The 20,843-nt window shown below is 44.0% G+C and overlaps 1 protein-coding gene across 3 annotated transcripts in view; it reads right to left on the bottom strand.

Moving 5' to 3' along the window:
* The window catches only part of eif4g1a (eukaryotic translation initiation factor 4 gamma, 1a), a 53,983-nt gene that overhangs the window by 15,522 nt on the left and 17,618 nt on the right, over positions 1–20,843 (bottom strand). For all 3 annotated transcript variants that reach the window (XM_076294384.1, XM_076294382.1, XM_076294383.1), the window contains 10 exons: positions 12,647–12,795; positions 12,165–12,257; positions 11,932–12,028; positions 10,537–11,412; positions 10,167–10,252; positions 9,168–9,360; positions 4,647–4,780; positions 4,091–4,204; positions 3,479–3,865; positions 3,028–3,174 (listed from right to left, as the gene is read on the bottom strand). In XM_076294384.1, coding sequence (XP_076150499.1) covers positions 3,028–3,174; positions 3,479–3,865; positions 4,091–4,204; positions 4,647–4,780; positions 9,168–9,360; positions 10,167–10,252; positions 10,537–11,412; positions 11,932–12,028; positions 12,165–12,257; positions 12,647–12,795 — 2,276 coding nt within the window. The remainder of the gene's footprint in view (positions 1–3,027; positions 3,175–3,478; positions 3,866–4,090; positions 4,205–4,646; positions 4,781–9,167; positions 9,361–10,166; positions 10,253–10,536; positions 11,413–11,931; positions 12,029–12,164; positions 12,258–12,646; positions 12,796–20,843) is intronic.

Below are 20,843 nucleotides of genomic sequence, written 5' to 3' on the forward strand. Positions count from 1 at the left end.
CATATACATAGCGTTTATAAGCGTTCCATCTACGTGCGCCATTTTAAAATAACGGTGAGCAGCTAGTAGGGACATTTGTGAAATACAGCGCCGTCTTTGGCATGCAAAGAAAAACTTTCTTGGATTCATCTGCTGAATTTCCCTACATTCAGCAATGTACGTTATGAACCCATTTTCTACAAGCTACACGTCTTCCTAACATTCAGACATTGGCATTGTATTTTCCAATGAAACAAATAAAGAGATCGGTCACTGTCTCAGCAAAGCTCTTGTGCACAGCCACCTGTTCAGACTCTACACCCAGAAATAGTTGATGAACTAACCTACCATAGTTTTGCTAGAACTAGCAGACTACCACAAAGTTGCTGAATGTATGCCATTTCAGGTTAGCTGCTACCTAGCTAGCAAACATCACTAGCCATTTCCATTCACTTTCAGTTTACTGTGCTAACGTTAGCTAACTAGCTCGGTAAACAGGCAAAATTAAATGATTTATTCCATGTCCGAAAGTGTGTTTCATTGGCATCACACACAAGCAATGACAAGAGAAAAGTTTGTTTTGACACCCCTATTTAGGAGTTCGGAACTAGGGCCATTATCTAGGTAGATTCGCAACGAGATGAGCTGCGACTAGATATGGTAATGTTAAATGCTTTGCGACGGCTTGCAACAGCTGGCAACGACGTGCACCATTTAATTCAAACCGCTGCAACGCCTTCTGCGACGGTTTCGTCTCAACGCGGATCTTTGGTGTGAAATGGGTGTTATGTTTTTGATGTGCGACGGCTACCGTAGTTCTATTTGGTTGCAATATAAACCCTAAACACTAGATGGGAGAAGTTCTTACACATGGGACCTTTAATATTTGGGAAACTGCAAGTAAGGGGCTGCGAGCCTGCGACCGCACAGCCTAAGCTGCTGAAGTGCCGCGAGGGCGCAGCAAATTAACTTCAGAAACAATACATTTAAGCTCACAATATGCAGATTTCCAAATCCAAAATCTTCGCACACACCAGACTTTTGCGATGCTGGTGCATGCTCCAACTCCGGGCTGCCTTCGTTATTGCTCCCACTTGCCATCAGTGTTGCCAACTATTTCAAATGGAAAGTAGCTAAAGCCAGCTCAGGGTTCATACACATTTTCACCAGAGAATTTCCATGATTTTTTTACAAATTTCCATGACCTTATATTCCCGAAAACATTTTCGAAAACAAACACTTTCGATTCTTTCGAAACAGTCCTTGGGAAACTTGAAATTAAGGTTTATCTATGTATTTCTAATACATACAAAATGTAGGCCAACACTGACACACCATAAGGCTATATTTCAGACCTACATTAAGCAAAGTTATGCATTTAACTTCATGCGATCGCCTACTGTAGACAAATATCCTCCACACATTTTAATCCTGATTAATGTAATAGCCTGATCAATTACTAATCAGCTCTTCTTCAACTCTGTCGGTTCATCATGACTACGTAATTGCGTGTTTAATTCATGCAGTTTGTAGCACCGCACACACTGGCTAGTAAGATGCAATGCTGACGTAACAGGGCTGTAGCTACCGCGAACGCAAAATGCCATCCAGCTGCAAACCTGCGCCTTCATAATTTGTTGGCACACTCGTTACTGACATGCTGAAGACACATCCACGTTTCTGAATCTTCACAAAATTGACTCAGTTGCAATTGCAACAGTGAAAGAGATAAAATGCAAACAACGTGGAATAGGCTACAACGTGTGCATGACATTGACTGAAATATTTTCGGTCCTTGTATGACTAAACAACGGATTAAAAGGCCAATGCACCAAGCGTAAGCTGACAATTATAAAAAACCTGTTTTATTTATCCAAGTAATGCTAGACATGATTAAATTAATAGACCTATTTTCCTGGCATAGCACATATCGGAGGCCTACAGCGTCGAATTTAAAAATGATCTGCAGATCTGAATAGCCTAAACTCTCCTGAAAAAAACAATATATAATATATGTGTGTGGCACTTACAATGACCAGAATAAATCCTTATGAATAAAGGTAGTGAAAATGCCCTAAAAACAGCTTAGGGTTCTAAGGGTTAAAGGCACACTATGCAGGTTTTTTAGCTTAATATGCAAGTTTTTTCGCTTAATTTACCTTCATTTAACAGCTTCAGAGACATTAGAATGGTTATATGACTTTTCGGGTTGAATGATGGCCGTCTCGCTTCCCCCTAGCGCCTGTGAGCGGAAAAACCACCCTTGCAACTGTGGGCCGGCGGGCCAGTGGCCTCAGTGTCAGGAAGTATAACAAGTGTAACAAATTGCTTTACTGCATTCAAATACACATACACACCAGGCACCGGATAGAAAAAGGTAGCGATGGAGTTTCTCAGACATTTGTCATGACATAGCCAGCGAAAAAGAAGCAAAAACCAAGAAAACAGTAAGGAAATTGCCAATACTGCATAGTTTACCTTTAAGTGACATACGGTTCTTGTCATAACAAGTTAGGGTTCATGTGTCATGACTGTCATGTGTTCATGACCGTGTCATGTCACTCTTATGTCAATACTGTCAAGCAAAAAGTGTTACCAATTATTTTTTCAAGGGGCAAATGGCAGGCGTCATATGGTTTTGTAATGAATTTATTTGTAGTATGATGCATTCTCACTGCAAAAATAAAGTCTGTTACACTTTAATTGCTTTAGTTTCCTTTACTTTCTTGATGACACTTTTCTAGATGTCAAAATAAACAAGGTCAAGCTGGACTTGTAACCTCACTTGGGCCATCTCCAGGCTAGAAATTTTTCTCTTTTGGATGTATTCTGCACTTTCATGTCGTAAATTGTAGGGGTGAGGCCTCTAAAATGAGCATATATAAGGGTGTGGTATTTAAAATACGCTCGTTTTCAGCTGCCACATTCACCAAAACACATGGAGTGGAGCGAACGTTTCATCTATCACACGAGGCCCCGTCGTAAGAAGATTCCTGCGCACAGATCTGCGCTGGTTTCTAAGCTTGGTTAATAAATGAGGGCCATTACCTCTGAGGCAGCATCCAACTCCTTTTGTTTCTGCTCAAAGATCTCGTCGTCATCCTTGTCCTTCTCAAACTCTTTCTGACAACGGTTGAGCAGCAGCTTGCGGAAATTCACAGTGACTCCCGGCTTGTCTGATGTTGGGACTTTAAGCTGCAGGGGGTAAATAAAACAAAGTGTGATTCACCATGAACTCTCAATGGCATGTCAGCAGGGACAGGGGGTGGGAACGTCATGACTGAATGTACACAGTCTGTTCTATAGGGCTGGTCCAGGCTAAAGCCTAGTCTGTGACCAAAGCTCTTTCAGTGGGAATATTCATTCCCATTTTGTTTTAGTCTCAGAGGACTGGCTTAATCTATGTCCAGGTCAATGGCTCAACAGTGACCACTTTAATGCAGGTCTAGTGGTTGTTGCACACACAGACTTACGCACCCAAACATGTGCATGCACTCACCCCCATAAGGCAGCGACACATGTTGGCGTAAGCCACACTGAAGTTGGGCTCTGAGATGGCTTTCTCGAAGATGAGGTCGATGACTCCCTTGAGGCGCTCCTCGGTGTCGATGGTGAGCTCAGTCACCTGCTTCATCAGTTGCTGGAACATCTGGGGCGTCAGCTTGTTGAGCACACTGCGCACGCGCTTGAACAGCTCCTGCGTCTTGGCCACCTCGGGGTCATCCGCCACCTCCTCATCTTCCCCGCGGCGTGTAGTCTTCTTGACACCTGGCTTCCAGGCTTTCTCGGCTTTGTTGAGCTGCACGTCATCGTTCAGGGACACGCTGGCGATGATCTTGCGCGGCTCCTTGCGCTGGCCCTGCTGAGAGCGCCGTGGTCCGGGTGGCTGCGTTGACAGAACAGATGAAGGGAGGGAGAGAGAGAAGTGAGGGTAAGAGATTTAAAGAGGAAAGAAAAGGTGGTGCAGATCAAGGTGATGAATACAGGGTGCAGGGAAGAAAGGCGAAAGAGGATAGGGAAGAAAGGCGAAAGAGGATGTGAGTTCATTAAAATATTTACTTGGAAAGATGACTAATGGTTTCACGAAAGGAGAGAAGAGGCCTGCACTTACAGGGCCACGGCCACTAGCGGATGGTCTGCCGAGGTTGGCGAAGGAGGGGGTGAAGTCTGGGCCACAGTTCATCAGACGACTTGGGTCAATGGGACGCAGTGGCGTCTTATTAGCCTGGAATCAATCACACAACAATCAAAGAATGAAAACAATACAAATAGCATTCACAGGCCAGCCAAACAGACAACTATGTGGAAAGGAGAAGAATGCATATTCAATTCAAAGCACTTTATTTGTCCCCAAGGGGCAATTTAAAAGGGCGCATTACAGTAGCTTATTCAATGGTTCAAGGGACAAGGGACACAATCAACAACTCAACCAGCACATATATTTCACAGGCACACTGGACAATCACACAATACACACCACACACATGCATAGGGGGCTATATAATTTTTTTCCTGGTTGTTAAACATAAATTGAAACCTTCTAGGTTATTCTGATGCTACCAACTATTATTGTGTGTTACTCTTTGGATAAAAGAGACTGCCCAATACTATAACCATATATAGAAGTTGCCTGCAGACAGAGCCATCAGTGCAGAAGGCATGCTCACCTTGTCCAGCACCACATCGCTGATGTGTGGCAGGCCCTCAGGCTTGCTCATACTGGCACTGATGAACTGGAAGCCCAGCAGGAACTCACGGTCGTAGCGCTTCTTCTCCTCTGGGTTAATGGGCTTCCACTGGTCTGGAGGACAACACAGAGGACATGGGGACATTTAACACACACCAACGAACACCTAAGATAGACTCTGCAACATTGTGTAAGGTGAATGGAGAGAATATCAGAGAAATCAAACAATACAATCACCAGTTTTTCCCATACATTGACTTATCTGTGGCGGGGCACCACAAAATCAAAACCGGGCGCCACACATTAATTTTCTATGTTGTAATATTTAAATTAAGATAATAAGATAAAATCCTTTCATTGAGCTGGGCTTTTTACGCACGCAGCCTTTCCTTGCCCCGCCCTGCTCTCTCTCATAACGAGCCCGCTGCCGCTCCATTGCATGTGCATTTAACAAAAGATTGTTGAAGGATTGTTGTTGCCACATAGAAGCATTGCATAGAAGACGTCGGGCTAAATTGCTATTAAATCCACTTAGCATCGTGACCATGCTGCGCAAATTTGTTCAAAACTGCTGCATTAAAGTTAACTCTGCTTAGGTCTTATCACAACATTGTAGGCTACATTGAGAGAAAGTGGAATAGAACATTATGTCCAATATTCCAATATGGTTTAATGTTCTGCATTATGTCCAATATTCCAATATGTGGTTTAATGTTCTGCATTTCTCATTAGTAGGTCACTTTGATACTAAAAGTATGATTCTATGTAATGACTTTATGATATCTGTACTGTCCCTGTGTATATCTCTGTGTGACTGTTTAGAGATAAGCAGGAATATTATGACTTTGCAGTGTTTCACTGTTCTGCTAGGCTGCGTCAGTAGCTATCTGCTCCGGATTGCCAGGCTGCCACTAATCAGGGTCTGATTCAGTGTAGTCCACGTGAGATGGGATGACCAACGCCATCTCCCGTCAGCCTGGAAAGATACTTAAACCCTAACTATTTCCTTGTCAAGTTAGAGCAGCTGATGGATCTTTAGGTGAAGTCATGCTGTCTCTCCCTTGATGCGCATCATTGTAAATAAACTCTGTTCCTGATTTTTCATACTATTGGTCTGACTGGGTCTCTATTAAATCTACGGTATCAAAATTACCATCAAGACTAAACCAGAGACTTTCTAATGAGGAGACACAGCACTCAAATTTTTTTCCATAGAAATGCATGGGGTTTGTTTGTAACGCCAATATGGCCGTTGTCTACGCATACCCCACCCCTTCCTCGGCAAAACGTGGACATGTGAATACATTGAGCCAATCATGTGGTGTGATGTGAATACATTGAGCCAATCATATGGTGTGATGTGAAGACATTGTGCCAATCATGTGTTGTGAACTCGCCACTGGAGCAAGATTGGTGTTGTGAAGCCTTGCGCACACGCATTTCTGCTGAATAGGATGCCCGATGAGTGCCCAAAAAGCGTTGCGATATGGCCGCAGAGTTGAGGGACTTACCTAAAAGGACTTTGACTAAACTAAGTTAACCCTCTAGGCGCCACGGTCGAGTTTACTCGTCAAGATGTGGCACTGAGTAAAACGGCCGATTTTGTCAAATAGGGTGTCATATTTCGTTCGACCTCCACTCCACTAGATGGCAGACATGTCATATGTCATTCCCGAGTCCGAAAAACGTCATGCTTTAAACAAAACCTTCGAGCTACAGCTCATTGAATCAGCGCGTGCAATACCGGAGCTAGTGTGCGTGTGAGCCATTTTATCAGAGCAATATTAGCAATGTCAGCGAGTATTTGCATTATATTATCGTCTAATGGCATCAAAAAAGTTTACCCGAAATTAAGTGTTGGGTCTTCTATTCGCGGACCCTGATTCTGAAGGGGAAAATCTGCCTTCAGAAAATGACGGTGATTCGTTTAGTGACCAGTAGGCCTAGTCCGAGCTGCGCAAATTCTCTCCACTCGGCGCGAGGCAGATCTGGCCATGCTGCTCGCAGCAGGAGCAGAGGTGGTGTGACACGGGGCAGGGGAGCCATTAGGCTATGCATAGTCTATCACAAGATGATGGGAATGCCGGGCCTGAATGGATAGGGATAGGGAGTCATTATCTCTACAGCAAAAGGCCTGCTACATAAATTATTTTTTTGTCAGCCATTTATTAGTAATGATTTACACTGTTAATTTACTATTTATTTCCCTGACCATTTAGTACATACAATATGTTTTCTTTTTTGTGTGTGTGTTCATGTCCTTGTGATGTGTGTGTGTCTTTGCCAGCTAAGAAAAAAACAACCAAAAAAACATCAACAAAAATAACAAAAAGAAAAAAAATACTAACATTGTCTCTTGTCTTGTCTCGTCATTTCACTCCTGATCTGTGCCTTGCCGTGGCAAGTGAGCTTTTGAACTAAACAGGTCTTGTCTACTTGTGTTTGTGTGTCATAAATAATATACTGTATATGTGCCCCATACATGGAATCAGAGTGCCTACTGTATGTAGTAAATGGAAAATCTCTACAGCAAAAGGCCAGCCTACCGCTATGCATTCGGTTTGTTTCTGCCATTTATTAGTAATGATTTACACAGTTTGTTTACTACTTACTATTTACCTGAGCATTCAGTATTGTGCGATATAGCATACAGAAGGTAAGGGACATTTTGGGGGGAAAGTGGTGCATTTTATCATTCAAACATGTGACTTTTCATGAAAATTCTATAACCCAAGATGGCCGCCACCATATGACGTCATAATATACAAATTAGATATGAACATTTAATCCCTACATAAACTTTGAGTCATCCTTAATATTTCTCTAATTTACAGAAAGTCTCTCTCTCTTATGACTTAAGATATAGCCTTTTGAAATGAAGACGTCAAAATAAAACGTTTCGAAAAAAAACCTCTGGCGCCTAAAGGGTTAAGTTATGCAATCAAGCAGTATCTCAGAGCTAACGTTAGAATACTGTTTGGATGTCGAGTTTAGCATGTTTACTTACAGCTGCTTGTCAATTTCGTTACTCATGCAGGGCTCATTTGATTGACTGACACTATGTTTGCAAAACGTAGAAGACGTTATGAATTGCATACACACATCAGCAGCCTTTTAACTGAAGTGACAGGCACTCAATTAGACCTATACACTTTAACATCCCCCCGCCCCCCGCTGTCCAAGTCAGCTACCGCCACAAATTGAATCCAATTCTGTGGGAAACACTGCAATCACCTAATGTAAATTACTCTTTCAGAACACTTGACAGGTATTACAAGTAAGTCTAAGTATATATACACTCTTTTGATCCCGTGAGGGAAATTTGTTCTCTGCATGTATCCCAATCCATGAATTAGTGAAACACACTCAGCACACAGTGAACACACAGTGAGGTGAAGCACACACTAATCCCGTAAATAAAGTGAGCTGCCTGCAACAACAGCGGCGCTTGGGGAGCAGTGAGGGGTTAGGTGCCTACTGGTCGGGGTTCGAACCGGCAACCCTCCGGTTACAAGTACGAAGCACTAACCAGTAGGCCACGGCTGCCCCATAGGAGTAAAACCCACATAGCCCTAACGTTCCAATGGCTATTTAAAATTTTTGACCCCAGAGTGACCGCGAGATTGTAATAACTGACTAAGATAAGATAACAACTGACAAAACTCAAAAAAAAGTCTTCAATGGTACAGCAGTCAACAAAATAGCAGTAGCCTAGCCCTATGTGTAGCTCCTTTAAGTGAACCTGATGTCAGTGAATCGCGAGCGAGTGGCCAGCAACAGTGTATGTATCGTTTTCGTATATATGGAGTAAACGCTAAACGCAGATAAACGGCTAAGCTGAGAAAAAGCTTTAGTGACCAAATCAGAGTTTAGTTAGCCTAGAAATCTAGACGCACCCTAGCGGCAGCAAATTCATTTGCTCAGCCTGTACGTCTAGTAGCAAACAATAGGACACCGTGGATGTTATCCAATCACAGCGCTCTATTTTGTTAGAGAGTCTTAAGGCGGGCTTAACAGGATAACGATAGTCCTGCGACGGTGAACAACAAGGAAGGTGGCTATGGCGAACGAAGAGCGGTTGTTTGTTATTGTTTGTATGTCTGTCTACTCTATTGGGCACAACCTGCTCCAGCAGAAATAAAAGGGGTTAGCCTCGAAGGTTTTACTAACTTATAACGATAACCTGTCATGACGATGACTTATAACGATGACCTGATCATTCACGAGAGGATTTTGGGATGCACAGATTCAACACAGATCTTGTTAGAATGATGAAATACATCCACACCACTGACATTATTTTGAGGAAGTATAGCCAACCAAACTCAAGTAGCCAGACGGGCTTTACGTACACCTAATTGGGAAATTAGGGCTTTAAAAAATATTGGCGAAAATGAACAGCCTGAATTCTGTTATTGGAACGATAATATTTACTATACTATATTTTTTCACTTAAAGGCCAATAATACATCGGCTGCCGAGCATCCCTAGTAGAACCCACCTTCTTTGTACTGGTACTTCAGCTCAACAGCCTTGTTCACGTCTGGCTCGATGTTCTCCGTGTCCAGCTTGTCCTCCTTCTCCTCCCAAGTCTGGTCAGGGTCCTCAGCTGGAGCCGCGGGGGGAGTGGCGGGTCGGGCCTCGACGGGCTCCGGCTGAGGGGCTACTGGCTCGGGAGCGGGCTCCTCCTCAGGCTGGGGAGACAAGAGCTCAAACAGTTAGGCCCGTGTGTGTCTGCGTGTGTGTCTGCGTGTGTGTCTGCGTGTGTGTCTGCGTGTGTGTCTGCGTGTGTGTCTGCGTGTGTGTCTGCGTGTGTGTCTGCGTGTGTGTCTGCGTGTGTGTCTGCGTGTGTGTCTGCGTGTGTGTCTGTGCACATTGTAGTAGCAGTAACATCGCACATATATTATTGTTGTATTGGTGTACTTTGGAGTGGGTAAGACTGTTTTTAGTGGCAGGCTAACACATACCGATGACCTGCGCTAGCCTAGCACCTGCGAACTTTGCAATTAGAAGGACTGGATGAAACGTGTTGAAAACGGTCTCCACTGATAAATATCACACTTGCTAACTTGGAAATGAGGTCCGAGGTCTTATGTCCAAAATCCTGAAACACCCCTTTAATTGGCTGACGACATCTTTAGAAATTGGGTCCTTCTTGCTCAGTTCTGGCCACATTTTCACTTCACAAACAAGCCAATTTGGTACCACATTACAGATGGCCACAAATTATGTAGTCCATGTGGATTGGCTGATCCTCACACCATAAAAACTGCCAGCTCATGGGAACATCAGTCAATCCACAGACAATATACTTTTGTGGCTACCAATAACGTGGCACCTAATTGACTTGCTGGTGAAAATGTGGTCCGAAGTGAGCACATGCAAAAGACCATTTTTAAAAATGTGCCAAATAACGTAGATGCCAATAGGCTGAAGCTAAACCACCACAAACAATGGTATTTAGGACTGATTGATCGTTAAAAAAAACACGTGTACCAACCTCTTTAAAGGCATCCAACATGTCTCCACCATCTTTTTTGTCCAGGTCCTTTAGCTTCTTCTTTTTCTTTGGCACAGACAGGGGAGCTGCAACAGAGACAAGTGTTACTTGGGCCAACTCAGTTTTTCTGTATACGGGTCTGAAACAGGTTAACAAATGAAATGCTCCCTATTAAGCATAACTAATCTTATTGAGTGACACGAATTTCGCCATTACATTCAGCCTTAAATTAGCGTTTCAAACCCCTCTCTTCTGCTTCAGCCTTATATCACAGACGCTCAGACAAGTGTGTGCTGCTTATAGAGAGCAGAGAGACCCGACTTGCCCTCATCATTCCTGGCCGGCACAGCCACTGCACAGCATTACCTACCTTGCATAGTAGTGGTCTCCTCTACTGGGCAGCTAGTTGTGGCTGGGAGGGCTTCCTCTGCCTTCTCCTCAGTTTCTTGTGCCACCGGGGCGACCTCTGTGGCAGGGGCGACCTCTGTGGCAGGGGCGACCTCTGTGGCAGGGGCGACCTCCTGCTCCTGGGTGACCACCTTGGCCTCGATGACTGCCTCCACCTCGGCAGGCTTGGCCGTGGGCGGCTCCTCGGGGTCCTGGGGCAAGCCGTTGGGCAGCTGGGGCTCAGCGGGCTCAGGCTCTGCGTCGGGTTCAGAGGTAGGCGTGTCCGGCACTACCGGGGCGGCTGGGGCTTCCTGTTTCTTGGCAGGCTCCTCACTGCCGTTGGCGGCAGGGGCTGCGACTGCAGTAGCAGGAGCAGGAGCAGTAGCGGGCTCCTCGCTGGGAGCAGTTGGGACCGGGGCGGGGGGCTCAGGGGCAGACACTGGGGCCACCTCCTCCTGCTTCTCCTCCTCCAACTCCTCCTCCTTGGCTGGCTCTGGCTTGTCCTCCTGTGGGAGGGCCAGAGGATCAACCGTGGCAGTGGGGGCCGGGGCAGCGTCATGTGGGGGCGAAGCTGCTCCCGAAGACGGAGGCGCTGGTGCATCCACAACGCAGACTTTGGCCTCCTCGGGGGCGGGCGTTGGGGCAGGCACTTCCACTGGAGGGGGAGAGGGAGAGGCAGGGGCGGGAGGCGGTGGGGTGGAGGACTCTGACTCGCTGGGCGCGATGGGGACCTCTGCATCATCCGCTTTGACCTCTGCGTCAGGTTTGACCTTGGGAGCGGGTGGGGCAACAGTCACGGCCGGCTCGGGGGTTTTGACAGGGGGAGGAGGGGTTCGGGCAGCCAGCTTAACTCGCTCATCTGGCCATCAAGAAAAAACAAAAAAAAACAAAAAAAAAAACACAAGCGGTCAGTAATGTGTAATAGTGTTTGTTTGTTTGTTTAATTTAAGGCCATTTCCGCAACTAAGGCTATTTAATGGCCAGAGCATTGTGTGTTATAGAAACTTACATATGTTTCTTAAAATCATTCTAAAACCTTCAAAGGTGGGACATTACTAAAAACATCAGCTATAGAATTGTGATAAAACTGTTGTCTTTTGGTTTTCAATGCAGGGCAACAGATCAAAATATGTCTGTGTAATAATGTAATGTAGTAATGTAATCAACAGCACAGAAACTACACTGTCTGAGGACACTTCTACTAGTCTAAGACTAAATGCTAACAAACCCAGGTTGGATTTAATCAGATCCACATTGGGATCCTTAAGGTAAAGATTCCAATGTAGTGCCAGTGGTAATGTTGAGAAAACGTGTGTCCACCTCACAGCTGTACTGTGAAGAGGAGCAAAGGGCTCTGCTGAAAACCCACCCCACTCACCTGCTCTCGTCGCAGTGGCGCCGGCGGCAGCAGGAGCAGCAGTGGGCATGCTTTCCCCATTGGTTTGTGCAGAGCCCGACACCTCAGGCCCAACAGACTGGAATCAAGAACAGATTTATTGCTCACTGGAATTTATATGACCACTATGTCATGAAGCCTTGTGTTTTTTTCCTATTAACTCATACAGGCTATGTACTTTGTAAATATGGGATGAACCCAGAGAAGTCAATCACCTGAGGAGGCGTAGGAGTAGAGGTAGTCCTTCCTCCAGACATTATCTCCTCTGTAATATCCTTGCCTCCCTGGTTAGGATCCCGTATCCGGATCTGTGTAAGGAAGTAGTAAGTGAAAAAAAAAAAGGCTTACTGACCCAGTTCAAAACAATTTTTCAACTACTTTTTCAGCTTTATTTCTTCCACTACATTCAAGTTACCCGTTTGCCAATCTATCCATTTCCAACTCTATCTTGTATTAGATGAATACAGGACATTAAGGCAACAGTCACCATTAGCCACACTGAGGTGTTTTCATAAATATCTACTTTTTATATGATCCTCAAATTCCATTTGATAATACACTGCCGTTCAAACATCCATTGCACTCCATTATAGACAGAATTTCATTAGGTTTAAAACAGAGTTCCATAATGTTTAAGCTGTAAAACCAAACGGCATTTGCCAGACTTGAACCCTGAACTTGTCTGCGTCAGTGATACCTGTTTGCGCTCCCTTTTGGGTGGGCCCTGTGGTGGGGGAGGAGCTTGCTGAGGAGGAGGAGCCTGTGGCTGCTGTGTGGGATTAATCATGACGGGCGTGGTCTGCACAGGGGAGGGGTACTGGGCCTGGGCAGGGTAGTAGGCTCCAGCTGCAGCACAGACAACCAATGACAGAAAAGGACAATAGACAGAGGGAGGAAACATTAGTACCATTCGTGACCACAACTCCATAAGCCAGCCATCCACAACCAGTTTCATCAAGGTCCAAGAGGATGCAGTTTTTTGAGAGTGAAACAATGCTCAAATCCCTTGGTCATATGCCAACTTTCACAACAAATTACAAATAAAAAACAAAAATCGACCAGTGGTGAATAGTTGAGGAGTTAGTCTGCATGGACTTAGCCCTTGGTAGAAACTGTAGACCAGCATAATATGAAACACATCTACCAATTACAGAACCAAGGGAATTCTCTTTTCAAAGTGTATATACATGCATTTATGGTGTGAGAATCAATTTGGTCATTTGACCAGCAGAGGGAGGAGACCACCGTCTTAGATGTGTCCTTTTACTTCTTCGGACAGCCCTCAAATTAGGCTCCGTCCTTGTACATGTGCTCTTAATGCATCTCAAACTCAATCTCAGGAGTTCACAAATCCAAAAGGGTGCATGCTTTCCTCATCAACATACATGCACACACACACAGGCATGCCAGAGGCGTACAAGTCTGGGCTCACTAACAGGCCATTCCACCGAGTCACAGTCAGAATGGGGAGCAAAGGCTCCATGTGAATTGGAGTGGTTGAGGCGCTGCGTGAACCCAGACTGGCGTGTGCCACGGGCTGGAGACGGAAACAGCCCTGCAGTTCCTACTCACCAGGATAGCGCTGGGAGGTGAGGGGAGCGCCGTGCAGCGCAAGGCGGCCGTTCTCCCGGCCAGCCCCCCTCCCCCCACCTCCCCGCCTTTCCCTCGCAGCAAGGGAGGGCTCTGAGCTCGCAGAGAAAGGGAGGGAAGGGGAGCGCATAAAAGGTGTGTGTGTGGGGAGGAAGGGGGGACACAGACAGAGGCAGAGAGAGAAAACGAAAGATAGAGTGAATGAACACTGCTAACAGGAAGAGCAAGATACAGCAGACTGAGGTTAGGTTAGGACACTTAACAGAACTCATCGAGAGAGGGGGAGAGAGAGAGAGAGAGAGAGAGAGAGAGAGAGAGAGAGAAAAAGAAAGAAAGAAAGAAAGAAAGAAAGAAAGAAAGAAAGAAAGAGACTGTGCAAAAGAGGCTTAGGCACCTTTCATTACAGTTTTAAATACATTTTAGTTCTGATACCAGTACAATCAGTCTCAAGCAGTCATTGGATTTGTTCTTTTAGCAGTGTTATAAATGACCAGTCACCCAAGGGGGAAGCTCTTGACAGAGCCATCATTCACCACCCAGGCCACTGACGTGCATTCCTGGCCTGCCAGAAGCTGCTAGTAGATCGAGCTACGATTGGGGTCTCGAGATCAGCTGCTGACTTGACTCTCACCCTAAATCTGAAGGTGCCATGTCAATAGCATTTTGTTTTTGGCATGGAACAAAGAGGAGCCACCTAAAACATACCGTACATCTCTGGTGAACCTCTTCATTGTATTCCCAGGTGGTTCAGCTTACCCCTTGCGAGATTGGTCATTATAACACTTCAAAAACAACCAGTCAAATAGATGCAAAAGACTAGAGCCTTACAGTGGGCAGTGCTTCGACTTGGCCCGCTTCCCTCGCGGTCCGCACGTTGGATCACGCGGTATCACGTGACTTTAATTTGTATTTTTCCAGTGACGCTGCAACGACGCTGCAACAATCCAAACAACCGGCAGATGTCTCAATTGAGCAGGGTGTCTCGTAAAAAGAAATGGAGCCTGGAAACCCCTACACAGACTTAACTACAGACTTTTGCAGACTGGTTTAGAAATAATTTAATAGCCAGAAATATGCCTGCCCTAATAAAGAAATATTTGGTTAACTGCGAGTGAATCCTGTTTACAGCCGTAGAAGAAACGCAGGACAAATTAAACACTGTTTTTCTCCGAGTGCAACGATGATAGACAGACATCATTTGGACAAATTATAGAGCATATTAACCTCCGTTGCTCAGCCAAATGCCTTCATGTTACGTCCTGTTATCACGGAGTTACAGGCGATAAACGATTTTTGATGGTCACAAGTTTATTTCATTAGCGGTTTATTTTTTTGATTATTAAAGAGTGTTTTTCATTTAAAGGTTTGACTTCGTGCTTATTCAGTAGAGCATTTAGTGCTCTCCCCAATCCCAGACGTTCACATTGCATGTTTGTTTGTAATGGATGCAACCGCGAGATACGCGTTTGACGGCAATGAGTTGTTAACAGACATGAACCAAGACATATAGTCCAGCAGCAATCTAGGGACTGTTCGTTATTTATTGAAGGGGCCACCAGAGGAATTTTGAGTGCTTCAGTCAAAAGTTGCATGACCCTCCCTTGCCTGCTAGAAATTGTTCAATGACCCCCGACCAGGGTTTCCGTTGTCCGGTAATTACCGAACATTGGCCGGAAAAAAAATGAAATGTCTGACAAAATTAAATCTCTCTGGTCAAATTGTCCGATTGAAATTGGCTAATAATCCCGTCCCCTAACGCAATTTGAATTTGAGAATAAGCCTTAATACGTAAACCATATTATACGTCCTCTGGCTAGGTTTTCAAAATGAACAGGCTCTACCGTTTGAAAAGTAAGCTATTAAACAACACGCACAGCCTATGCTGCATTTCAAATAGGAAGCGCACGCTTAAAACGTCCATGTTAAACAACGAACAAATGAGTGAGGCGGTTCAAACATGGCCAGGCCCAGGCAGACTAGCCTTAAAAGTTTTTTCAGAGGCCAGACGCGATGGATGATGATAAATTGGTAACGTCTGAAGCCTGAGATGTCCGGTCAACTCCACCACCACCAGATAAAAAGCAGAAGTGTCGGGCGTAGCCTATCTGTCGGAATCAGTGACATTGGAAGTGGAGTTGTGGGGGATGCGGCCGCTCCAAGACACAGTCATTCTCCGTGTACACTGGACATGCAAAGTGTTCTTTACCCAAAGCATACAGTAGGCCTTTGCGTTCTCTGTCTATGATCTGCAGGGTTAGGGCCTCCTCGACGAGGAGATTACTGGTCTGCGGATAATTTCTGACACAATTAAACGGTATCATTGAACCGCGGCCGAAAGAAAAAGAAACTAAACATTTCCCAGAATAGGAAACATTTCTTAATTTATTGTTATCAAATAAAGAGGTATAGCATTAGGGGGTAGTGGTGTGAGTGCTCATTCTTGTGTGTGCGCATCTGTGTAAGTTAAACAGTCACCACTGGAGATAACGCGGGCAGCAGCAACAAACAACGTAGCCTTTTTAAAACAACGAATGAAGCGGACTCTTGCTGTCCATGAAAAGATACTGGCTAAATCTTGTTAGGGCATGTTTAAGTTAGGCTAATGAACATGTTGCATTCTATACAGCTTGATTATGTCATCTTTTAAGCTACATAACCTGTCTCCAGTTTTCCTCAATTTGACTAATTAAGAAGCGATAATATATTTGACCGGCATATCAACAAAAAAATGTCCGGAAAACAAAACCTCTGCCGGTCACTTTGACCGGCTCCATTTTTTTCTAGGAGAAACTCTGCCTCCGACAGAATTGTCAAAGAAGACATGACCCTCCCCTGCCAATTGTCGCTGTCTTCCGCCCGCGCTGCTTTGCGCCACGAAGACACCGTGATAACGTTCTTAAATCAATCTTTCCCAGGAGCTTGCATGCTACCAGTCCTTCCTTTTCAAATGTGTTGCACCTGTTTGCACAATTTCACAAATAATCATATGTGGTTAATAATATGACAAATAATCCCTGTGCACGGGGACCGAAACAATGCATGGCAACTTTTTCCGTGTTTATCACGTATTTTAACTTTCCCCCGCTGTCTTGCCGTTTTAATGTTGTTTTCCCGTAGAATATCCCATATTTTAATACTCTCATAACAATAGCCCTGCCATCGGGCCTGTCTCTGTGTTGCCCTGTTGCTACCCCCTTGCCCTTCCAACGAAACAGATGTCTTCAAATCATTGTTTTCCTTGCTTGAAGGCGAACTTAGAGTGATGTTAACCTATTTAAGTTTAACGGCGTGATTGTCGTGAGCGCACGATTCATTGGCGCTTGCATGTTCGGCCGTATGTCTACGAGCGCACCTGCCTACCATTAGGCTACTCAGCTACTAGAGAAAGAATTTCCCATGTTTGTACGTTCACTCCAAGTTTGCCTACCATAACTTACCAACTCTGCACTGTAGACCCTAAACTGGCTATTTATATTTTTCTGTGAAATAAGCAAATGTATTTGTTCAACTTTATGAAGCAGAATTACGCACTAGGCTACTTGGAACGTAACACATTTGACAAAGGACAGATGTATGTTGCTCGTGACAAAATATTAACATTCAGTGTTTTACAATGTCTTTGTCATGGGGAAGTGTTTTTCCCCATGCATTTATTCTAGGCTACTGTCAGTGACTGCCGCGAGAGAAGCGGGTTCTGTTTCGTTCATTTTAGTGACTGACGCGAGAGATGCGGGGTCTGTGTTGTGTTGCGTTAATTTATTTTCATTGGGCATGCTCTGACGTGCCGTCCACAGCTCTTCAGTTCCGACAAAGCCGAAATTACTCCTTTTGAAACAATGAGTGCGGCGCGTTTGTATGGTTATATTGCTTGACAGGGGGGGATCCCAAGCAGCTTTCAGCCATAGGGCAACTTTGAGAACATTTCCTAATTCACCCGACACTAATATTCAAAATGTTGAAAACTATTTCGGCATAGCCTATAAGCAGTTTAATTAAATGTAATGTTAGTTGTAAACAAACTGGCTACTTGGTGAGGCTTGGCCTCACAGATGCGCTCGTGCCTTAGATGGCAAGAAAAATCTTCATGATATAGGCCTATTTAATGACCACCCGATTCACGTTGGCTGGGGGGCAGGGGGGGCCATCAGACATTTGTGCCCAGTTAATCCGGCCCTGCCCTCAACAAATCACACCTTCCCACCAGCTGTGACAGCTTAAAAGAAGTTGAGAGGACTCTAACTCACAGACCTATTCACAAACCGGTTTTGTGGCATTTCGCCTGTTTTGAAATCCTATGCGGCTACAGGAGCTTCCAATCGTGAGGAAGCAATTTTGCATTGTAGGCATAGCTAACATGCAATAACGCCACCAACAACAACCAAAACTTGGCTACTCATTGTCAACATGTAAATTAAATGTAACATTATTGTGAATCAAATTAAAATGTTCTCTTTTGCAAACGTAGGCATAGTAACAGATTAATTTAATAGTGTTACAGAGATACTCAGTCCGTATGTTTCATTAGGCTACTAGGCTATTTGTTTTGCCTTACTCTTTATTCATTTAGGCTAGGCCTTTTTATTCAGTTATTCATCATCTTCCGTCCTTGTATAGCGCACGCATTCTCAGACCTGTCACCTGCCACTCATCGTAAGGGAGGTGTTTGGAATCATTCCCGCATTACAATCAGCCAAATCAGCCAATCAAGGTGGTCACTTCAGTCAAGCTAGTGCATGAGTAATAACTTCATCCATAGCAACGAAGACTCACTCACTCTTAGTCAAAGATCCTAGAGCGCTCAGCTCCAGAATCTGTTTAGGAGTTGTCATTTTTCCTTACTAAGAGTAGGTCTGAAAGGCTTTGTGAATAACTTAATAAGAGAAACTCCTCTGTGAAAGCCCATTTACACAAAATAATGGTCGAATATTAGGCTACTGATGATCATTGTTATTTAAGAACATGCAGTCCGCGTAGGGCGTCAAAAACATCTTGCTCGTAAAAAAATCATACCACACATTGTGGCAGGTCTGTTATTTAACCTATTACTATAGGCGGCGCAAACCACAGGCCTTTATTTTGGGCAAGCCTGCATTCGAGGCAGGCCTTCTGTTGAAAAATGTTATATAAAGCCTGCGCTAACAGCAATCCTCCTGCCCCCGATACCACAGCTGTGGATAGTGTGGAATGTTCAAGCAATAACACAATCCAATGTGTGTCTCAATTGTCCCCCGCTGACCACCTCACACATTTCTCTAGATTTTGCAACGACCTTACATGACACAATGCCATAAAATGCCAGTTTTTAGGACACAGAATAATGTTTGTAATGATACCAGTTAGGCCTACGTTCAACAGTAACATAAGTGTAATGAGCTATTTATTGTCAAAGGTGCATGGTGAAGTGAAATTCTTACTTTGGAAAACAAACATTTGCCGATATCATTGGATAGGGGATAGGCCTACTTGTTTATTTTTTAACGTAGCCTAAAATGGCCAGTTCAGACAAAGTTTTTTTTTTCACTTTTATAAAGGCTTTGTTTGAATGCTGTTGGAACAAATAGTAGTTGATTATAAAGGCAACTTTCTGTTGCAATATTCTGTGTGTTCTGGACTGCAGGTAACTTGTTAAGCCAGTGGTTCTCAAACTTTTTCTGTCATTCCCCACTTTGATCAAGGGGGCATTGACTGATGATAGTGGAGATAACGTGTTATCCAGAGGCCTTTGCAAGTCAGCATCTCCGGCGGTAGTCTACCCTATTAAAAATATAAGTTTTTGATGTCCCAAACTGGAGAGCCATACTTTATTGTTTTAACGATCTCTATGCTACTCACCAAAATGTAGGCATGGGAACATGAAGTATCCAACTGTCGTGTGGTAAATTATTGTGATTACGAGCCAGTGGTTTTCAAACATTATGCGTGACTCGGACATCTAATGAAATGCAACAGACTCATATCGTCCTCGCATTCGCAAAATTAAGACATACAAACTGCTCAGATAAACAGGTGTACCTCCAGTTATACACGGTTTTAGTCAAGTAATTTAAATTTGCTGGTGAAATAGTTGTGTACTCTATTGTTATTTATCCCCTTTTCACCCACGCAGTCAATTCTGTGGCGCAGTGCGTTAAGGCCGGCTGATGACAGCCGCCATTACGCAGCAGTTATCAGTCCACTGTCCAAGAGTTCGAATCTGGGTTAAGCCCATATTTTGAGAAATGCTGAATAGACCACAACCAATTTCAATTCTTTAACACGGTCACCGTTAGACTAGAGGGGAGAAAGAATGGGAAAAGATCTGGGCACAGTTCTTCCAGAGCTTCGTGCCAAGTAATAAGCGTTGTCGAGATGTTTGTGTGAATGAAACGAATAGCGTAGAGATGACGGCACAGGGTTTTATTTAAGAGAGCCCACGTTTGTATGTAGGCAATGAATATTCAGAATACTTCGACCTACTAAAATAAATAGTATTTTATTTGTATTGGTTGTTTAGAGTAAAAAAAAAAAGTAAAAAAAAAAAAAAAACGGTCGGTCGCAAGTTTACAACCGGCAAGTCGGTCGGACTAAAAGGGGGAAAAAATAAATATTTGGGTTGGTTCTAAATTGACAGGGTCGGTCGGGTTACGGCAAACGAAAATATTTTTAAGGATGGCCTGGCAGTGTTTTTTTGCGCGTCTGCAGAAGTCAGACAAATATGAATGCAATTCTGCGGCATAAAGCAGATGTATTTGTTTATTGTACAGAAAAATAAAAATGACATGTCAAGCAGTCAATTGACTACATTGCAATCAAGAAGTAGGGCAAATTAATTTACGAAACCAAAACTTGTTAGGGTTGGGTACCGTTTGGGTTTTATCCGATACCGGTGCTAAATCGATACTTTTAAAACGGTGCCGGTGCCGAAACGGTGCCTGAACCGGTACTTTGTTTTTAAAATGTTTTAAATTAAAATGGTCTAAAGCATGAATTGCTTTTTTTTATTATTGATAAAGACAAATTTGAACATGAAATTGAACTGTTCAATTTACTATCAATATCTCATTGCTCCTACGAATAATACATTTAAATTAAACAGCTTGCCATGCATGCACATACAATGGTAAGCTCTGCTTTCAAGTTTACCCCGTGTAGGCAGTTTGCCATAAGGTATGTTAAAACCGCTTGCCATAGAACTGCCAGATCATGGACAACGGCATTTGCAAGCAAGCAAGCTAACAGGGACTCTACTTTCCAGTTCAATCAGTGTGTTCCCAAATGCTTCAAGAAATTTTATCTTAACGCATAACACGCAATAGTTTTGAACA

Source organism: Alosa pseudoharengus, unplaced genomic scaffold (assembly GCF_046254945.1).
Source record: "Alosa pseudoharengus isolate Yale_2024_CS ecotype anadromous, Long Island Sound unplaced genomic scaffold, YU_APseudo_1.1 YU_APseudo_1.1_scf_2, whole genome shotgun sequence".
Classification (NCBI taxonomy): domain Eukaryota; kingdom Metazoa; phylum Chordata; class Actinopteri; order Clupeiformes; family Clupeidae; genus Alosa; species Alosa pseudoharengus.